General features: G+C 44.4%; 1 protein-coding gene across 1 annotated transcript in view; it reads right to left on the bottom strand.

The window, feature by feature from the left end:
- Positions 1-21836, bottom strand: part of LOC116248468 (uncharacterized) — a 35940-nt gene extending 14104 nt beyond the window's left edge. Inside the window, exons 1-3 of the mRNA XM_031621267.2 lie at positions 21451-21836; positions 20458-20543; positions 14815-14898 (exon numbers count right to left, since the gene is read on the bottom strand). Of these exons, the coding sequence (XP_031477127.1) occupies positions 14815-14898; positions 20458-20498 (125 nt within the window). The 5' untranslated portion in view covers positions 20499-20543; positions 21451-21836. The remainder of the gene's footprint in view (positions 1-14814; positions 14899-20457; positions 20544-21450) is intronic.
- Positions 21837-22077: the final 241 nt, after the last annotated feature.

Raw genomic sequence — 22077 nt, 5'->3', positions numbered from 1 at the left:
TTGAGACATTCTCTCCAGTTGCTCGTTTTGGAACCATTCATCTTATTATTTCTGTGGCTGTCCACGATGACTGACACATGTATCAACTGGATGTCAAAAACGCCTTTTTGTATGGTGATCTTGATGAGACTGTCTATATGCAACAACCACCGGGATTTGAACGACAGGGGGAGTGTGGAAAAGTGTGTAAGCTGAAGAAAGCTATTTATGGACTCAAACAGAGTCCTCGTGCGTGGTTTCACAAGTTTTCCGAGGTAGTCTCACAGTGTGGCTTTGTGAGATCTCCTCTTGATCATTCCTTGTTTATCAAGAAGGCTTCCCGAGGTATAACTGTTCTCGTGGTTTATGTTGATGATATTATCCTGACGGGTGATTCTGATCAAGAAATTTCTGATGCAAAGTTGTTTCTTCAAAAACACTTTGTGACGAAAGATCTGGGTCCTGTACGATACTTCTTGGGAATAGAAGTTGCTCGCAATGGGGAGGGTGTTGTTCTCTCTCAACGGAAATATGTTCTTGATTTATTGCAGGACACAGGGATGCTAGGAGCTAAACCGGCAAATTTACCTATGAATCCACATATACATCTTCATGATGACCAAACAGAATTAGTGGATTCTAGATCTTACAGATCCCTTATTGGAAAACTTCTCTATGTTACCGTGACAAGACCAGACATTAGTTTTGCAGTGGGAAAACTAAGTCAATTTATGGAAAAACCAAGGAAAGTTCATTGGGATGCTGCTTTGATGGTGGTTAAATATCTGAAATCTTTTCCTGGCAAAGGCCTTTTGTTCACTGTAGAAACACACACCAAGATGGAGAGAAAGAGAAGGAACACACAATATACGTGGAAAACCTCAAAGAGAGGTGAAAAACCACGAAGAAGCTCTAACCTAGGGGCACAACCGCAACCCTAGGAGAGAGAAAATGTTATTCCACTTAATCAACAATTACACCATAAGTGGGATTAAATAAGAGGGAAAACCACCTAGGGTACCAAGCCACTCTCGGTACCCGTGCCCATGGGACCGGGTCTGGATCCAGACCCGGTTCCCTATACATGATATGTTAACACTCCCCCTCAAGCTTGGCATACATGTCAAACATGCCAAGCTTGCTTACATTTTTCTCAAATTGAGATGTACATAAGGCTTTGGTTAGAACATCTGCAATTTGATCTTCAGACTTCATATAAGGTAGGATCAACTCCTTTGAATCTATGTGTTCCTGTATGAAGTGGCGATCAATCTCCACATGTTTAGTTCTGTCATGCAGAACGGGATTTATTCGCAAGATTAATTGCAGACTTGTTGTCGCAGTACATCCTCATCTTCTCTTCTGTTTCAACACCAATATCTGCTAGGAGAATCTTTAACCATAACATTTCTGTAACTCCCATAGCCACAGCCCTGTATTCAGCCTCAGCACTGGATCTAGAGCAAACTTCCTGCCTCTTACTTCTCCATACAAAACTACATGACGTTTCATGAACAATACCCTTTCTCTTCAAGAAATCATCTAGGGATTGAGAGACATACTCTCTAGCATTATCGGTGCGAAAAGCTTGGACAGACGTCTGAAACTGAGTCTCAACAAAGGCCACAAAATTTTTGACAATAACGGGAACTTCACTACGTTCTTTCAACAGATACACGAACGTACAACGGGAGTAATCATCAATAAGGGTCATAAAGTAATGAAAACCACGACAAGTGGGTACTCCCGAAGGACCCCAAACATCAGAATGAGCCAAAGCAAATGGACGAGTGGTTTTATTGAATGAAATAGGGTACGAGGCCCTAACATGTTTAGCCAACTGACACACTTCACAGGTGAAGGAGTCCATGGAAACAAAATGAAACAAACTAGAAAACAACTTCTTAATCAATGGAAACGGAAGATGACCAATCCGCTCGTGCCATCGCATAATAGTAGATCTGTCTTCCATGCCTGACAACTGTCCACTAGTGGCTGAAAAAAGAGCGGACGCAACCTGCACAGGCAGTCTGTAGAGTCCATCAATAGCCGAACCAATCCCAATCTTCTGCCCCGTCACCAAGTCCTGCAGAAAACACCGATCAGCAGAAAAGATCAGATTACAGTTGAGTTCTTTAGTAATACTGCTGACAGATAACAAATTCACAGGAATATTGGGAACATGAAGAGCATTATGAAGACAGTATTTATTTAACAAGGACAAACTCCCTTTTCCAGCCACAGAGATAGAAGAACCATCAGCCATAGATACACGTTGCTGCCCCGAAGACAATTTGTATTCTTGGAACATCTTAGGGTCCACTGTCATATGATGCGTAGCACCACTGTCAACAATCCAATCACCATGTGAAGAATTACCTTGGTCACTAGTGGCCACGAGAGCTTGGGCTAACTTAGCCCCCTCAGACGTGGAAGTATCCTCCTGAGTAGTAGACAGCCGGCTGATATACGCTTGCAGTTCTTTGATTTGATCGGAGGAAAGCTTAGATTTGGCAACATTTGAAGGACTACTCTGACTAGGCTCAAGCACAGAAGGACTCCGGCGGCTAGAAGGAGGACGACCCCGGACAAGCCGCCTCTCAGGATGAAGATCCCAACAAAAATCAACAGAATGTCCGGATTTGTTGCAATGGCTACACCGCCGAACAGGACGCTGTCCAATCCCAGAAGCACGACTAACAAAGGCTGAAGGAGAACTCCCCTGACTGGTGTCAATATGCATCACCTGGCGACGCTGTTCCTCAGATTCCACACGGGCATACACCTCTTCAATTCTGGGGACCTCGTCACAATTGAGAATTTGGCTCCTAATGGATTCAAATTCATCGCGTAAGCCTCCAAGGAAAATAAACGTCCGATCCATCCATTCTTTGTCTCAGTACAAGGCATGATCAGACCCACAGTGCCAGTCATCATTCACATGGTAGTCAAGTTCCTCCCACTTAGTCTTTAGGGCTGCAAAGAAAGCGGCTACAGACAAGTCACCCTGTTTAAGAGAGTATATGCTACGTTTGATTTGGTACGTACGCAATACTCTCTTCTTACGGCCATACATCCGTGCAAGCACAGTCCACATGTCGTAGGCAGTCGATTTACGCAAGATCAAAGGCTGAATATCTGCAGAAACAGAACTAATAATCCATACTTTAACATGACTATCTTCCAACGCCCAAGTAGCCCATCGCGGATCGGTTTTTGCAGGTGCAGGCTTCTCCCCAGTAATGTAGGACAGGCGACCACGACTGGTTATCCCAATTTCTAGGGCAGCCTTCCAAGAGAGATAGTTATCTTTGTTCAGTCGGATGGAGGTGACTTGAACAGGTAAGATCTCGCTCTTGGTATTGCTGCCCGAGTCTAGGGCATCATCGATCTTGAGGGACATCTCCTCGGCCATCACAATCACCAAGGAGAAAGAATACCCAGCACCAGAGACGACAAACAAGAGGCAGCGGCGCTAGACGATGGCGGCGCTGGACAGCAGCGGTGCTGAAGAGAGCGACGGCGGTGGGTAGGTGGCGCTGGACGGCGGCGGCAGAAAAAAACCGGCGGAAACAGCAGCGGCAAAAAAACGGCGGAAACACGACTAACACACCAACGATCTCTCACGCGTTGCTTTGATACCATGTAGAAACACACACCAAGATGGAGAGAAAGAGAAGGAACACACAATGTCCGTGGAAAACCTCAAAGAGAGGTGAAAAACCACGGAGAAGCTCTAACCTAGGGGCACAACCGCAACCCTAGGAGAGAGAAAATGTTATTCCACTTAATCAACAATTACACCATAAGTGGGATTAAATAAGAGGGAAAACCGCCTAGGGTACCGAGCCACTCTCGGTACCCGTGCCCATGGGACCGGGTCTAGATCCAGACCCGGTTCCCTATACATGATATGTTAACATTCACAAAAGGTAAGACTCTGGAAGTGGAAGCCTATAGTGATGCTGATTATGCTGGCTCAGTAGAGGACAGAAAATCTACCACAGGATTTTGTGTATTTGTGGGAGGCAATCTCATATCGTGGAGAAGCAAAAAACAAGGTGTGGTGTCAAGATCTAGTGCAGAATCCGAATACAGAGCTATGGCTCAAACAGCAGCAGAAATGACGTGGGCTAGATCCATGCTATCCAGCTTAAGTGTGTCAATCACACTTCCCATGAAGATGTATTGTGACAATCAAGCAGCCACACACATTGCAAACAATCTAGTTTTCCATGAAAGAACTAAACATATTGAGGTGGATTGCCATTACATTCGAGATCTCGTTCAAGCAGGAACCATTGCCACTGTTCATGTTCCTTCAGAAGATCAAGCTGCAGATATCTTCACCAAAGCTCTTCCTATTGGTGATTTCTCTAGATGTTGTGACAAGCTGAGCATGTTTAATATGTATGCTCCAGCTTGAGGGGGAGTGTTGAACAAGAAAAGTTTTATGTTTTAGGAGGTTCCTTGTAATATTAAAGAGTTATAAGATCTCTTTAATATTTTCCTTATTTTCCATTGAGTTATTTTGTAAATCCCTTTTTACCCTAATCTCTTTTATAAGAGAGATGAGGGTTATCGTAATAGAGAGTTCTCAAGGTTCAATCTCACGGCAGCTTCTCTCTCTCACTCTCTTCTTCTCCGCTGCAACAATAAGATTTGTTTTGAAAAGCTATTAGAAGCTTGTTTTGAAAATGTTACGCATTGCATGTGCATGCTAGAATTGATAACTGCTTAGGACAGATGAGGTGGGGTATCGGGTCGAGTGTCTCCTCGATCCCAATTGTGCATTAGAAAGCATCATAGAATGATAATTGCCTAGGACAGCTACGAGCCAATCACGGATCGAGACTACTCGTCGTGGTTTGGCTAAGTTTTAAAAGATGTGACTGATGTGTGTGATTGTTAATGTTGTGATTTGTGATATACGCATTACCATGGGCAATGATGCAATTGAATGAATTGAATGGTAGTTTTACCCGTATGGTTATGATGGCTAGTTAAGACTATTAATGTTATGTGTAGCCCTCGTGTAGAGGCAATTGGAGGTGTGGGTGCACTTGTGAAGTGAACCAACCTCATGAGCTAGCCAGTCATTTTGTGAATGATTTGTTATGTGACAAGTTTTGTTTTGGAAAGCTATTAGAAGCTCGTTTTGAAAGTTGTTGCGCATTTGCATGTGCATGTTAGAATTGATAACTGTTTAGGACAAATGAGGTGGGGTATCGAGTCGAGTGTCTCCTCAACCCCGATTGTGCATTAGAGATCATCATAGAATGATAATTGTATAGGACAACTACGAGCCATCACAGATCGAGACTACTCTCCAGGATTTGGCTAAGTTTTGAAAGATGTGAATGATGTGTTTGATAAGATGTGAATGCTCATGAATATGAATGTTATGATTTGTTGCATATGCATTGCCGCAGACAATGATGCAAATGAATGAATTAGAGTGTAGTTGTACCCATGCAGTATGACGGCTAGCTAAGAATGTAATGAAATGTATGGCCCTCGTGTGGAGGCAATTGGAGGTGTGGGTGCACTCGTGAAGTGTACCAACCTCATGAGCTAGCCAGTCATTTTGTGAATGTGCTATTATAATGATAATAATGAATGATTAAGAGATGAGAGGTAGTGGGATGTGGTTATGTGTTTGGGAGTTGTCCCTCCTTCGCCACTGGTCTCGCCTGTTCGAAGCGCAGGCGGTGCAAGGCCCCAAGGTACTGTTGTGTGATGTGCTTGGAGTGTTGGACTCCTGCCTTTCCAACCTGGGTGTCTTAAGGAAGGCTGAGTATCTTTCCTTGGAATTCACACACCCATGCATGAGTGCTCTACCGCTGCAGCGGATGAATGGATCCATACTATTATGGGCTACCACAAGGGTTGTCTCTCGGTTATGGGCCGCCCATGGTGTGCACTATAAGAATCTTCACAAAGTACTCGTCTCTTCGTATGCAAAACAGATATATTGAGAGGAGAGGATGAAAGAAGACGATGGAGGAAAGGGAGCAGCCGGCTTAACACAGCCATGTGTTCCTTAATCTTTTAATTAAAAGAATAACCCTAATAGGTTACAACAGATTTGTACATAAAATTATAAAATATTACAAAAGAGCCACCACCTAGTAACTTTTAGGCGTGTGGATATAAGGAGAATGGATCGGGTCTGAACAGACCCGATCCCCATACGCTAACAGCTCCCCTCAAGTTGTGCATGAGATTTGATCATGCACAACTTGTTCTTCAAATCCCAAAAATGCTGCCCTGTGAGACCTTTGGTAAAAAGATCAGCTATCTGTTCATTGGTGGATATATAAGTAGGCAAGATCTCGGCTTGTTCAACCTTTTGACGAATGAAATGTTGATCAATCTCTATATGTTTGGTGCGATTATGCAAAATGGGATTGAAAGCAATTTTTATCGCACTTTGATTGTCACATAGTAATGATGACCGAACAATAGGAAGATTGAGCTCCCCAAGTAAATGATGTAACCATGACGCTTCAGCCGTCCCTGCAGCCATTGCTCTATACTCTGCCTCAGTGCTAGATCGTGCAACAGCACGCTGCTTTTTACTGCTCCAACAAATGAGATTAGAATCAAGAAAGAGACAGAAACCTAAAACTGATCGTCGGTCATCGGGATCACCTGCCCAGTCGGCATCAGTATATGTATATATGCTATGTCCAAGAGAAACATTGGAACATTTTGTGTAGACTAGTCCATCTCCAAGAGTAGCTTTGAGATACCGTAGGATCCGCTTAATGGCATCCATATGTCTTTCAGTGGGTGCATGCATGAACTGAGAAATCTGATTTACAGCATATACTATGTCTGGGCGAGTAAAGGTAAGGTATTGTAACATACCAACAATGCTGCGATAGAATGTGGGATTGGAATATGTAGCAGTTCCATCAGATGCAGTCAATTTAGTATTCAGAACACTGGGGGTAGTGATGGGTTTGCAATTAGTCATACCTGCCCTGTCCAAAACATCAAGGGTATACTTGTGCTTTGTAAGAGTCAAACTATCATTTGTCCTGTCAATACAAAATGGTTTTGAATCTTGCCATCGCCCAAATTGGTCCAACAAGCTGGCGATCTGCACGACCTTCCATACAAAGCCTCAAAATGTGTCATCCCAATACTGGAATGGTAACTGTTATTATACACAAATTCTGCCAATTTCATAAGTTTGTCCCATTCTCCTTTCCACTCTAAGAGACATGCACGCAACATACCCTCTAAGGTTTGAATGGTCCTCTCAGATTGCCCATTTGTTTGGGGGTGGAACGTGTGCTCAGCTTAAGCTTGGTACCCAATGCCTTTCGCAATTGCCACCAAAACCTAGAGGTAAAACGTGGATCTCGATCCGCGATGATGGACTTTGGCACTCCATGCAATCTCACTATCTCGCCAATATATAACTCTGCGAGACTTTCCAAGGACTGACTGATTCTTATTGGCAGAAAATGAGCGAACTTCGTAAGTCGATCTACAATTACCCATATGACATCATGCGACTTCTGGTGTGAGACAAACCAAAACAAAATCCATCGTAATGTCTTCTCATTTCCACACTGGGTTATCAATTCTTTGCAACAAACCTCCCGGCCGTTGATGCTTTACTTTGACCCGCTGGCAAACTAAGCATTTTGTTACATATTCTGCAATTTCACGCTTCATTTCAGGCCACCAAAAATTCTTTCTCATATCTTGAAACATCTTTGTATTGCCATGGTGTATAGAAAACTTATATTTGTGATTTTCATCAATCAACTGACGCTTCATTCCTTCATCTATAGGGACCCACATTCTGTGTCGAACCGCAATGAACTATCTTCATATTGATACCAGGAAGAATTTGCCTTCTTGCTTTCTTCCATGTTCATAACAAAATCTGGATATTCCTTTTGCTTCAATATAAACTCTTCCATCGAAGGATGTTGTATCACTGCAGTCATCGTTGTTTTGTTCTCATCACCAAGGTAAGGCTGTCAAGCTATCATACCTTGTAACAATGTCCAAGAACGAGTCAACATACTGCACATTGTTGCCTTAGCATGTCTGCTCAAAGCATCAGCCACCACATTCGCTTTTCCTGGATGATATGATATCTTGAAATCATAATCTCTTACGTATTCAATCCATCTTCTTTGCCTCAAGTTGAGATCCTTTTGAGAGAATATGTACTTCAATGATTTGTGGTCTGTATACACCTCAAAAATTACACCATAGAGATAGTATCTCTACATCTGCAATGCGAATACAACCGCTCCCAACTCCAAATCATGAGTGAGATAGCGTTGCTCATGTACCTTCAACTGTCACGATGCATAAGCCACTACACGGTCATGTTGCATCAATACACATCCATAACTGATTCCCAATGCCTCGGTGTACACTACAAATCCAGAATGACTCGATGGAAGCGTCAAAACAGGGGCGGTGGTAAGCTTGTCCTTCCAAGATTGGAAACTCTTTTCGCACTCTTCATTCCAAACAAACTTCACTCATTTTCTTAATAGCTTAGTCATGGGCATAGCTATTTTCGAAAAGTCTTGTATGAACCTCCGAAAGTATCTTGCCAATCCCAAAAAAAGCTGCTAACCTTAGTTACACTGCAAGGCGTCCTCCAGTCCTATACAGCTGACACCTTAGCCGGCTCGACGGATACACCATCCTTTGATATTACGTGACCCAAAAAATTTACCTTCTCTAGCCAAAATTCACATTTTGAATACTTGGCATATAACTTATGTTTGCGCAAAAGGCCCAATACACTTCTCAAGTGATCTTTGTGCTCTGTCACACTCTCTGAGTACACCAAAATATCATCAACAAAAATAATAACAAATTGATTCAAGAACTCTTGGAAAACCCGATTCATGAAGTCCATGAATGTTGCGGGAGCATTGGTCAACCTAAAAGGCATGACCCTGAATTCATAGTGCCCACATCTAGTTCGAAAAACAGTCTTAGAAACATCTTCTTCCTGTATCAAGAGTAGATGGTACCCTGTCCTCAAATCGATCTTGGAGAAAACCTTTGCATTCTTAAGCTGATCAAACAAGTCTTTGATTCTTGGAAGCGGATACTTATTCTTGATGGTGACTTGATTCAACATGCGATAATCTATACACAAGCGCATTGTCCCATCTTTCTTCTTAACAAACAACACTGGTGCTCCCCACGGTGACACACTAGGTCGGATGAAGCCCTTGTCTAAGAGCTCCTACAATTGCTTCTTCAATTCTTCTAACTCTGTTGGTACCATACAGTAGGGTGCCTTAGAAATGGGAGTTGTCCCCGGCAACAACTCTATCTTGAATTCCACTTCTCGCGTTGGAGGCAAACTTGACAGTTCCTCAAGAAACACATCGGGGTACTCACTCACAACGGCAACATCCTGTAACCTCACCGGTTCAGTTTCATTAGTCAACACATTGACCAAAAAAGCAACACTTCCATTTTCTAACAAACGTTTGGCTTTCAATGCAGACACCATTAGCTTATCAGTTCGACTAGCTTTTCGTGCTTGGAAATCTACTGGTTTCATCTCATTCGTCCACAATCGTATCTGCTTCTTCTCTCTGCAATCTATAGTGGCACAATGTGTGCATAGCCAATCCATGCCCAAAATAACATCAAGCTCACTAAATCTTATGAATTACCAACTGTGCAGGTAAGTGAAATAGGTGGGTCTCCATGTCCACCGTTGGCATAACCTTTCAACAAATACCAACTATAGTTAACTTTGTCACATTCTGGCATCTTAAGGAACTCAAAGATGCGTTCACCCTCTTCAATCTATTCCTCTGCCTTGATAGGGTTTGGGCACCCACACTAGTCTGAGCATACTGTTGCCCTGACGTGCTATCGTCCAATAGGGTACGCCCATCAGAATGGGCCAAACTTAGCTCTCTTTGTGCCTCTGTAGCCGACCCAGCTCTCTTCTTAACCCTACATGGGTACTCCATCTGTACAAACAAGAATCTTTGACCGATCTTTCAAGTCAACTCACTGAAGTGCGTCAGTACAAAGTTTCAAAACATCAATCACTCAAAACAACAATCACCTTCTGTACATATACCTTACTAAAAGATCAAAACTACAATAGAAGTTCAATCAAGTAAACACGTACCTGGGCAACACGGCTTCATAGATAGGCCTTAACTCACATCTATAGTGGGGTTTGCCATAACTCTGATACCTCACACCTCAACTTTTTGACCCTCAAACAATTTTTTTTTTTTTTATAAACATAAAACATTGAAGTGTAACGACACAACATTTCAAAAAGGGAGCTATGTCATTCCAAACAATGGGGCAACTCTCATTTATATAACAATTTCAATTCATACAAAGTCGCATCTAAGTGTATGACAAAAATGCTCCAAACAATAACTTTGATGCCTAACAAAAATAAGACATCAAAGAGACCAAACCATGACGCGCCGGCACTATCAAAGACCCAAAACCTCCCCAGAAGGATGTGAGTGAAGCCATCTAATCAACCTGCTGCCTCGGGTCCACCAAAACCTGTAAAAGAAATAACTGAAGGCTTAGCATTCGCAGTATGGCAACAAGCCAGGAAAATCTCAAACCCTCTTAGGTAGGGCTCAAATCTAAGAACAATTATAAAAACAATCTATTGTCATGTCGTGTCAGGGCATATGCACATCATTTGCCAAGGAAACCCCTAACATATACCACGACATGAAAGACCCCTCAAGGGCCACAGAAACACAATCTCAATCACATTCAAGGCATACTTAAACATTTCATTTCAATCATAGCATTCACATGCCCATCAATCACATACATTCGTTCACACACATTTCATTCACATACATTCATTTTCATTCGCTTTAGTGAATTGACAGTTCCTGTGGGTGCAAACACAGGCACGTGCACACCATGGGCGGCCCATAGCCGAGAGACACCCCCCATGGTAGCCCATAACGGTATGGATCCATTCATCCACTGCAGTGGTAGAGCACTCATCCATGGATGCGTGAATTCCAAGGAGAGATACTCAGCCTTCCCTAGGACACCCAGGTTGGAAAGGCGGGAGCCCACGCTCCAAGCACAACACACAACAGTACCCTGGGGCCTTGCACCGCCTGCGCTCCGAACAGGCGAGACCAGTGGCGAAAGCGGGACGTCTCCCAAACACAATGCCACAACCCACTGGCCTCTCATCTCTTATTCTTTCATTATTATCATTATAATTGTACAAGCACAAAATGACCGGCTAGCTCATGAGGTTGGTTCACTTCACGAGTGCACCCACACCTCCAATTGCCTCCCCACGAGGTCTACACATAACATTAATAGTCATAGCTAGCCGTCATACAATACGGGTACAACTACCCTCCAATTCCAATCAATTGCATTATTGCCCACGACAATACATATGCAACAATTCACCACACTCACATTCATAAAAATTCACATCTTATCGAACACATCAATCAGATCTTTCAAAACTTGGCCAAATCCCGGAGAGTAGTCTCGATCCGTGATGGCTCGTATCTGTCCTCTGCAATTATCATTCTATGATGCTCTCTAATGCACAATCGGGGTCGAGGAGACACTCGACTCGATACCCCACCTCATCTATCCTAAGCAGTTATCAATTCTAACATGCACATGCAAATGCGTAACAGTTTTCAAAACAAGCTTCTAATAGCTTTCCAAAACAGAACTTGTCACATGACAAATTATTCACAATCACACCTTTCAAAACTTAGTCAAACCATGGAGAGTAGTCTCGATCCGTGATTGACTCGTATCTGTCCTAGACAATTATCATTCTAGGATGCTTTCTAATGCATAATTGGGGTCGAGGAGACACTCGACTCGATACCCCACCTCATCTGTCCTAAACAGTTATCAATTCTAGCATGCACATGCAAAGGCGTAACATTTTCAAAACAATTACTAATAGCCTTTCAAAACTCTTCATATCATATATCAATTCATGTACATGCATACACACATTCAATCTCAAAACAATCAATCAGTTCACATCACAAATCCTAGAATCCCATGACCCTAGGAACACACATTCACACATTTGCCCAGGCAGGGATTTGCCTGGAATGTCGCCATACCTGTCGTGCGCCCACTAAACACCTCGAACTACGACTCACGTTGCTCAAGGCCTACTTGACGTGCCCGGTGTACCTGCAAATATAACCAAATGGTATGTTCTTTACTCGTTTCACTTACAATCGATACAAATCTGAAAATACCATCATCGAGGCATGTCTTCGCCTCAAATGGGTGTCGACCCACGAAACCCTCCAAAAAGGGTCTCTACCCAACTCACAAAGTTGCCGCCAACGATTAGAACTCAAAACTTGTATTCGACTTATCACATGTATGATTCTCACTTGTTTTCCTTAGTTGAGGTGTCTTCCCCACCATAAGATTCTCAACATACAACGTATATGCACATCAATAGAAGCATATTTCTCCAAGCTCACTAAAACGATTCTAACGTTCTCCACAACAATACAATCTCTACCATGCTTCCTAATTGCTTCGAAAATCAACCTATCATGCTTATAAGATCATTGTAGATATGGATCATCGTCCATCCACTCGAGTCCTAGACCTTCCCCAAAATAGCGACATCTCTAGCATGCCTTCTAAATCATCAATTCTTAATTCTAGCACGCTCAAACAATAATTATACGTACTCCAACAGAAAATTTACAACAATCTAGGCTCGGTTAGATGTCGCTCACCCCAATCAAAGAGTCCGAACTGCTGCGCTGCTTCCGGCAGCCACCTCAAGCGTTCAACGATCCTCAAATGGCAAAAACCATGCAATGCCGCCACCACTAATGCCTTCTAGTCACTGTTATGAGGGAAGAACGCGTCCCCAACTGCAATCCAATCCAACAGCTACATGAGAATCAAAATCGGGGCTTGTTGTTAGAAGTGGCCCACAATAGCTGTGTGGGAGGCTGAAGACAAGTGAGAGAGGGGGAACCAAGGGTTCGGGTGAGAGAGAAGGGTCTGGAGCAAGAGAGAAGGAAAGACGCAAGGGACTGTTCGGTTGAAGGAGAGAGCTCGAGCAGAGGGCGTGGGCAAAGAGAGAGTGAGAGAGAATGTAGAGGAAGGCGTGACCAAAGAGATGCGAGAGTGAGCAGGGAGAGAGAACGATGACACATAGGGAAGAGACGGACAGAGAGAGTAAGAGAGACCGCAGAGAGAGAGAGAGAGAGAGATGCGCGTAAGGAGCACGAGAGAAAGAGGGGCATTCAATGAAGAGCAATCGGACCTACCTTTGATGGGTCTGAATCCTATCGCCTATTGGACTGAGGGAGAGGCGTCAGCGAAAGAGGGAGGAGGAGAAGAAAGAAGAGAGGGGAATCAGTGGCTTACCTACGCGCCACCACCGCCGTCGCCCTTCACCTTCTCCGCTGCTGCCATCTCTTCCGCCTCCTTCTTCTCTGTGCTGTGTGCAACCCAGCGGGACGAGGGAGATGAGGTAAGGTCGAGGGAGAAGACGCGAGAGAAGGGGCGTCGGGCTCCTCTTCGCGTGGAGCTCGGGTCCGGGTTTGGACCCTGATCCGACCCGACCTGCCCAGAAGTTCGTAACGTTACAGATCGGGTAGGCCCGCTACCCGACCCGATTATTACCGGGCCGGGCCCGGCCCGGACCCGCCCGACCCCGCCCCGTTTTGTTAACTGTCGGGCCGGGCCAGGTCTGTTCGGTTATTAAAACTGATGGCTATTTACTTAATCTTCTCAATCCAGAACATACAAGAATGCCAAAATTGTGAAGTTGCACGGATATATGCTTCCTAATAATGGATTCAGCCAATCATAATTTGTACAGTATCCATTTTTTTTAGTATGCGTAATTAAACAAAAGCATCATAACACCAATTTGCCTCTTGACAACTCTGATCGGGACTGCCTACTGAGCATCAAACAGACACAGGAAAGAAGAAAGACAAGCAAAGCATTTGATATAGAAACCCTGACGTTCAAACAAAGTGACGTTCTCATTCATTAACCAAGTGTCTCCATCAGAGCATATCCCCACTATGAGTCACGCATTACGGTCCTTTCAAACAGTCTCCTCATTTCTAAAAACAACTTGAAGAAACTGCAAGAAAGCCACTGCAATTTTCTCATATATCAAAGTTAAACATAGAGAACAACAGAAACTAAATCTACAATTAGATTTCATGGCCAATAATACTTTCTTTCCACCTTTTGAGTGGGTAAAATGGCTATTATGCATATCAGTCCAGACATTGGGTCCATGGTTTCATGGCCAAACACTACGAACTACATGACAACCGTGGTTTCAGTTGGTATGATGTCTAGGCATTTTAGGGTGTCCAAAAGGGAAGAATGACACTAACACGAAAGGACTGACTATAACCAAAGCCAAAAGCTAAAACTGCATAATCATGCACTATTAAGTACAATTTATAAGCATAATTTTTAAATTTTTGGTAAACTCTAGTGAATTTTTGGTAAATTCTTTCAAAAATAGGTGCCAGTGTAAGTAATCACAGTCTGGAGGATATGCACACCAAGTTACCAGATTTGAGCAACCAAGGAGCAAAAAAATGGAAAACAACACTGAATATAGACATAAATTTAGTTCAAAATGATAAGGCAGCCTCAACTCAAGACTTTCTGTTTCAAGCTAATGAAAATACAGCACTGTGTGCAGAAAAGCAGGAGTCTAAGTTCAGCTCATGGCATAAGCTGGCAAACATTCTACAGTTCACATTTCACAAGGAAAGCCCTACCAATCATAACAAGTAGATGCTTTTATGCAAAGGACCATACCACAGCTTGTGTGAAAACAGAGCAAACTGTGTTTTCATGCCGTGATAGAGCAAAACTTTGTGCTTTGGTTCGTATGTCCCAAACCTGGAAAAAAAAATAAAAAAGAGTACCTCAGATTCCAAGAGATGACATGAACAAGGAGCGGGAAAAGAACTTTTCCACAAAAGTTTACATAAAAAAAGAATAGCCCATACACGACAAACAGAATCTCGGCCACCCGTAACCAAAATGTCAAGAGTAGGATGAAGAGCTAGGCAGTACACACCACTTAAATGACCATGGTATGATCTAATAACTTGTTGCATGGATGGAAATCTTACTTTTAACATTCCACTCGACCAGAAGAAAGAAAAAAATGGTTTGTGTGACGGGGACATTGACAAGTGTAGAAACACACACCAAGATGGAGAGAAAGAGAAGGAACACACAATATACGTGGAAAACCTCAAAGAAAGGTGAAAAACCACGGAGAAGCTCTAACCTAGGGGCACAACCGCAACCCTAGGAGAGAGAAAATGTTATTCCACTTAATCAACAATTACACCATAAGTGGGATTAAATAAGAGGGAAAACCGCCTAGGGTACCGAGCCACTCTCGGTACCCATGCCCATGGGACCGGGTCTGGATCCAAACCCGGTTCCCTATACATGATATGTTAACACTCCCCCTCAAGCTTGGCATACATGTCAAACATGCCAAGCTTGCTTACATTTTTCTCGAATTGAGATGTACATAAGGCTTTGGTTAGAACATCTGCAATTTGATCTTCAGACTTCATATAAGGTAGAATCAACTCCTTTGAATCTATGCGTTCCCGTATGAAGTGGCGATCAATCTCCACATGTTTAGTTCTGTCATGCAGAACGGGATTATTCGCAAGGTTAATTGCAGACTTGTTGTCGCAGTACATCCTCATTTTCTCTTCTGTTTCAACACCAATATCTGCTAGGAGAATCTTTAACCATAACATTTCTGTAACTCCCATAGCCACAACCCTGTATTCAGCCTCAGCACTGGATCTAGAGCAAACTTCCTGCCTTTTACTTCTCCATACAACCATGTTACCCCCCAGAAAGATGCAGTACCCTGTGGTAGACCTCCTAGTATCCGTACATCCTGCCCAATCTGCGTCAGAGTATCCTTCAATATTAAGTTGGTCTTGCTGAGTATAGAGTAATCCTTTTCCTGGGTCATTCTTTAGGTACCCCAACACTCTTTCTGCACTCTTCCAGTGACAATCAGTAGGAGCATGCATAAACTGACTCAACACATTCACAGCATAAGTAATATCAGGGCGAGTAAGAGTAAGATAGATGAGCTTACCAACCAGCCTCTGATACCACCCTTTTTCTTCCTCATCTAGGATGTTGCCAGTTTTGATGCTTATCTTTATACCAGACTCCATTGGAGTTAGAAAGGGTCTGCATCCAAGTTTGCCTGTCTCCTTTAGAAGATCCAGAGTGTATTTCCTTTGGCTCATAACCAGCCTTGTCTCTGACCGAGCAATCTCTATCCCCAGAAAGTACCTTAGTTTACCCAAATCTTTAAGATCAAATTCAGCAGCTAACCTCTCCTTCATCTTCTTTTTCTCTTCTTCATCGTCACCTGTTACTATCATATCATCAACATACACAAGAAGAAGACTCACCAGGCCATCTCTCTGCTTAATGAATAGGGCGTCATCACCATTTCCCTGTTTGTATCCATTTGTCTTCATCACTATCCTCAGTCTTTCAAACCATGCTCTAGGAGACTGCTTTAATCCATACAAGGCTTTCTTGAGATGACAGCATTTTCCGCTTTGAACATATCCAGGAGGCATACTCATGTAGACCTCTTCTTCTAGATGGCCATTCAAGAATGCGTTCTTAACATCAAGTTGATCCATGCTCCACCCCTTTTTCACGGCAAGTGCTAATATGACCCTCACAATTTTCAGTTTGGCAACAGGGGCAAAGGTTTCAAGATAATCAATACCATATTTCTAGCTGAACCCCTTTGCAACAAGCCGAGCCTTATACCTTTCCACAGTACCATCTGGTTTGTACTTCACATTGAACACCCACTTTGAACCAACTAAATGAGTTCCTTTGGGAATATCCACAACTTCCCAAGTGTCATTCTTTGCCAAGGCATTCATCTCCTCTGTCATGGCCTGTAGCCATTTAGGATCCTGTCTAGAATCTTCCACACACCTGGGAATAACAGACTTAGACAAGGATGTTATAAAGCATTTGTAATTCTTACTCAATTTCGCATAAGAGACAAATCTCTGAATAGGATGAGAAGTGCAAGACTTGGTGCCCTTGCGCAGGGCTATAGGAAGCTCTTCATTGATTAGACTTGGGTCATCCGGGGAACTCATAGGATTGGGATTGGTTACATCAACATTTTCAATCACATCTGTCTTCTTCCTTCTGTACACCTGGCCAAACAAATGGTCACGGGCTGTAGGCTGATTATCAACAAGGCCCTCGTCCATGTGACAGTCTCTATCATCTCTGACTGTGTCTGCCACACTGTCACTGGCCTTGTAATCCAAGAAATCCGTAAACTGAATCAACTGATTTAAGGAATACTCTTCACTACTGTGCCCTAGATACTCCCCTGAAGAGGATTCACATGAAAGTATGCCTCATGTTCATGGAAGGTGACGTCCCGAGAAACATAGACTTTAGAGGTGGTAGGATCAACACATTTGTATCCCTCTTGAGTGGAGGAATACCCCAGGAAGACAGCCTTGACAGACCGAGGATCAAGTTTCTTGAGGGTGGGACTATGGTCATGAACAAAACAGACACACCCGAGGAGTAAGAGACCAAAGATTCTGAGTAGACCAAAGCATAGAGTATGGGGAATGGCCCTGCAACACACGGGTAGGCATACGGTTGATAAGGTGGGCACTAGTGAGAAGCGCATCACCCCAGTAGCGCTTGGGAACCTGTCAATGGAACAGAAGAGCCCGGGTAACATCAAGCAAATGGCGATTCTTTCGTTCAGCCACGCCATTTTGGGGAGGTGTGTAACTACAGGACGTTTCATGAACAATACCCTTGCTCTTCAAGAAATCATCTAGGGATTGAGAGACATACTCTCTAGCATTATCGGTGCGAAAAGCTTGGACAGACGTCTGAAAATGAGTCTCAACAAAGGCCACAAAATTTTTGACAATAACGGGAACTTCACTACGTTCTTTCAACAGATACACGAACGTACAACGGGAGTAATCATCAATAAGGGTCATAAAGTAATGAAAACCACGACAAGTGGGTACTCCTGAAGGACCCCAAACATCAGAGTGAACCAAAGCAAATGGACGAGTGGTTTTATTGAATGAAATAGAGTACGAGGCCCTAACATGTTTAGCCAACTGACACACTTCACAGGTGAAGGAGTCCATGGAAACAGAATGAAACAAACTAAGAAACAACTTCTTAATCAATGGAAACGGAAGATGACCAAGCCGCTCGTGCCACCGCATAATAGTAGATCTGTCTTCCATGCCTGACAACTGTCAACTAGTGGCTGAAATAAGAGCGGACGCAACCTGCACAGCAGTCTGTAGAGTCCATCAATAGCCGAACCAATCCCAATCTTCTGCCCCGTCACCAAGTCCTGCAGAAAACACCGATCAGCAGAAAAGATCAGATTACAGTTGAGTTCTTTAGTAATACTGCTGACAGATAACAAATTCACAGGAATATTGGGAACATGAAGAGCATTATGAAGACAGTATTTATTTAACAAGGACAAACTCCCTTTTCCAGCCACAGAGATAGAAGAACCATCAGCCATAGATACACGTTGCTGCCCCGAAGACAATTTGTATTCTTGGAACATCTTAGGGTCCCCTGTCATATGCGTAGCGCCACTGTCAACAATCCAATCACCATGTGAGGAATTACCTTGGTCACTAGTGGCCACGAGAGCTTGGGCTAACTTAGCCCCCTCAGACGTGGAAGCATCCTCTTGAGTAGTAGACAGCCGGCTAATATACGCTTGCAGTTCTTTGATTTGATCGGAGGAAAGCTTAGGTTTGGCAACATTTGAAGGACTACTCTGACTAGGCTCAGGCACAGAAGGACTCCTGCGGCTAGAAGGAGGACGACCCCGGACAAGCCGCCTCTCAGGATGAAGATCCCAACAAAAATCAACAGAATGTCCCGATTTGTTGCAATGGCTACAACGCCGAGCAGGACGCTGTCCAATCCCAGAAGCACGACTAACAAAGGCTGAAGCAGAACTCCCCTGACTGGTGTCAATATGCATCACCTGACGACGCTGTTCCTCAGATTCCAGATGGGCATACACCTCTTCAATTCCGGGGACCTCGTCACAATTGAGAATTTGGCTCCTAATGGATTCAAATTCATCGCGTAAGCCTCCAAGGAAAATAAACGTCTGATCCATCCATTCTTTGTCCCAGTACAAGGCATGATCAGACCCACAGTGTCAGTCATCATTCACATGGTAGTCAAGTTCCTCCCACTTAGTCTTCAGGGCTGCAAAGAAAGCGGCTACAGACAAGTCACCCTGTTTAAGAGAGTATATGCTACGTTTGATTTGGTACGTACGCAATACTCTCTTCTTACGGCCATACATCCGTGCAAGCACAGTCCACATGTCGTAGGCAGTCGATTTACGCAAGATCAAAGGCTGAATATCTGCAGAAACAGAACTAATAATCCATACTTTAACCTGACTATCTTCCAACGCCCAAGTAGCCCATCGCGGATCGGTTTTTGAAGGTGCAGGCTTCTCCCCAGTAATGTAGGACAGGCGACCACGACTGGTTATCCCAATTTCTAGGGCAGCCGACCAAGAGAGATAGTTATCCTTGTTCAGCCGGATGGAGTTGACTTGAACAGGCAAGATCTCACTCTTGGTATTGCTGCCGAGTCTAGGGCATCATCGATCTTGAGGGACATCTCCTCGGCCATCACAATCACCAAGGAGAAAGAATACCCAGCACCAGAGACGGCAAACAAGAGGTAACGGCGCTAGACGACGGCGGCGCTGGACGGCGGCGGTGCTGATGAGAGCGACGGCAGCGGGCAGCGGCGGCGCTGGACGGCGGCGGCGCTGAAGTGGGCGACGACGCTAGAGGGCGGCTTCGCAGCATAGAACAACAGCGCTGGACGGTGGCGGCGCAGCTGGCAGCGCTGGACGGCGGCGGCGCAGCAGAGAGCGACGCGCTGGATGGCGGCACAGCAGCAGCTGAAAAAACGTCGGAAACAGCAGCGACGAAAAAAAACGACGGAAACACGACTATCACTCCAACGATCTCTCACGCGTTTGCTCTGATACCATGTAGAAACACACACCAAGATGGAGAGAAAAAAAAAGGAACACACAATATACGTGGAAAACCTCAAAGAGAGGTGAAAAACCACGGAGAAGCTCTAACCTAGGGGCACAACCGCAACCCTAGGAGAGAGAAAATGTTATTTCACTTAATCAACAATTACACCATAAGTAGGATTAAATAAGAGGGAGACCTGCCTAGGGTACCGAGCCACTCTCGGTACCCATGCCCATGGGACCGGGTCTTGATCCAGACCCGGTTCCCTATACATGATATGTTAACAACAAGGAACTGAAAATTTTGTAAATTTAGAATTAGAGGTTGCCACATTCCATACCTTGTTTTGTTCAAGGTCCCAACACTTAACCTGCTTATCATCACCAGCAGAGAACATGTAAGGATGTCGAACACTTACAGCAAGACCTGTGGTGAAAATCAGTTATCAAATCATTCCAGTTAAATTTAATTGTCCATTAAATAATCTAATTATCAAATGCATCCGCATGCCAGTAAAAAATATATGCAATAACTATCAAAGCTTACCACGTATCGTGCTCAATGTGTCCTGTTAAGGTCAACTTAAGCTTTCCAGTTCCAACAGACCATATCTCATCGATTGGAAAATAAAAGGTGAAGCACCAAGGTAACCCAAAAAAAAAACTTCAAAAACAGTAAAAGAAGATTCGAAGAGGAAAGAAGAGAAAGGGGGAAGAAAGCTACGGCAAGAAGAGTACTGTTCACAGCTAATGTTGTGAAAGCATGCGACGACGGTGACGGACCAGCAGTGCGACGGTAGCGATGGCGACCGCGAACAATGGTCCGTGGATAGGCACAACAGTGAGCAGCGCAGGCGCACCCCTCTCCCTTTCAAATGAAAAGGGAAAGTTAAGAGAATTAGCAATTAGGTCGAGAGTCGAGACTCGACCTAAGCACAATCGGGCCGCCACATAAAACCAGGACCTGGCCCATTTTAACGTCGGGCCGGGCCGGGCGCAACGAGCGAAAGCCCGACATTCGCAAATCACGGCCCGGAGCCGGGCCCCTGTCGGGCCAGGTACCGGTTACCCACCGGTGACCCAACCCGGCACCCAGGCCTACTCACATATGCACACTTAAAGTAACGTGAGCATCAGGAAATGGTACCTCATGGCCCCACGATCCACTTGGAGTCTGGAAAAACCTAATCATGTTGCTACTTAATGCAAACCCAACGTAATCAGTATAGAATCTGCATGACAGTATCAAACTAGTCGTAAGGAATATCCACTACAATAGATGATCATATCAAGCATAGGGTGCACTTTTCAGGCCAACGATATTTGACACTAACCTCCAAAGGTAGGAGATCTGAGTTACCAAGGTCCAGTCTGTTTCAGTTCACCATCGGGCCAGCTGTATACATGTAGATGTCTTCATAACAACCATCTTCTACATGTTGGAGACTGTTAAGACGTGTTTATATTCAGTATTAGGCTTGAGAGGGCACTTGTGTAATAATGTTTCATTTTAATGACTTTCTTGTAACTTTTCCCTCTTCTCTAGTCTATATAAAGAGGAGTTAGGGATTCTTTCGAGGTTAATCAAAAGATTAGTTCTCTTAAAATTTATCATGGTATCAGAGCCCCAGCCGTCTCCTCCTCAGCGAGTTGTCGCTGACTGAGCGGCGCCAGCCGCCGCCTGATCGGCGTCAGCTGCCGCCGCCCGACCCAGCCCTGCCCATTGCCGCCCTGCCCATTGCCGCCCGACCCATCCCTGCTGCCCCTCGTCGCCCTACCCATTGCCGCCTACGCCGTCTGCGCCCTTCCGCCTGCGCCCGTCCGCCTGCGCCCGTCCGCCTGCGCCGCCGCCGCGTGTGCACTCTGCCGTTGCTCCGCCCAGCAGACTGAACGCCTGCGCCCGTTGCTGCTTTGCCTGTCATCTTCGCCGCCGCCCCCCGTCGCTGTCATCTTTGCCGCCG

Source organism: Nymphaea colorata, chromosome 2, assembly GCF_008831285.2.
Source record: "Nymphaea colorata isolate Beijing-Zhang1983 chromosome 2, ASM883128v2, whole genome shotgun sequence".
Lineage (NCBI taxonomy): Eukaryota > Viridiplantae > Streptophyta > Magnoliopsida > Nymphaeales > Nymphaeaceae > Nymphaea > Nymphaea colorata.
The sequence above is the reverse complement of the archived record's forward strand: the minus strand, read 5'-3'. Positions and strand labels throughout refer to the sequence as shown.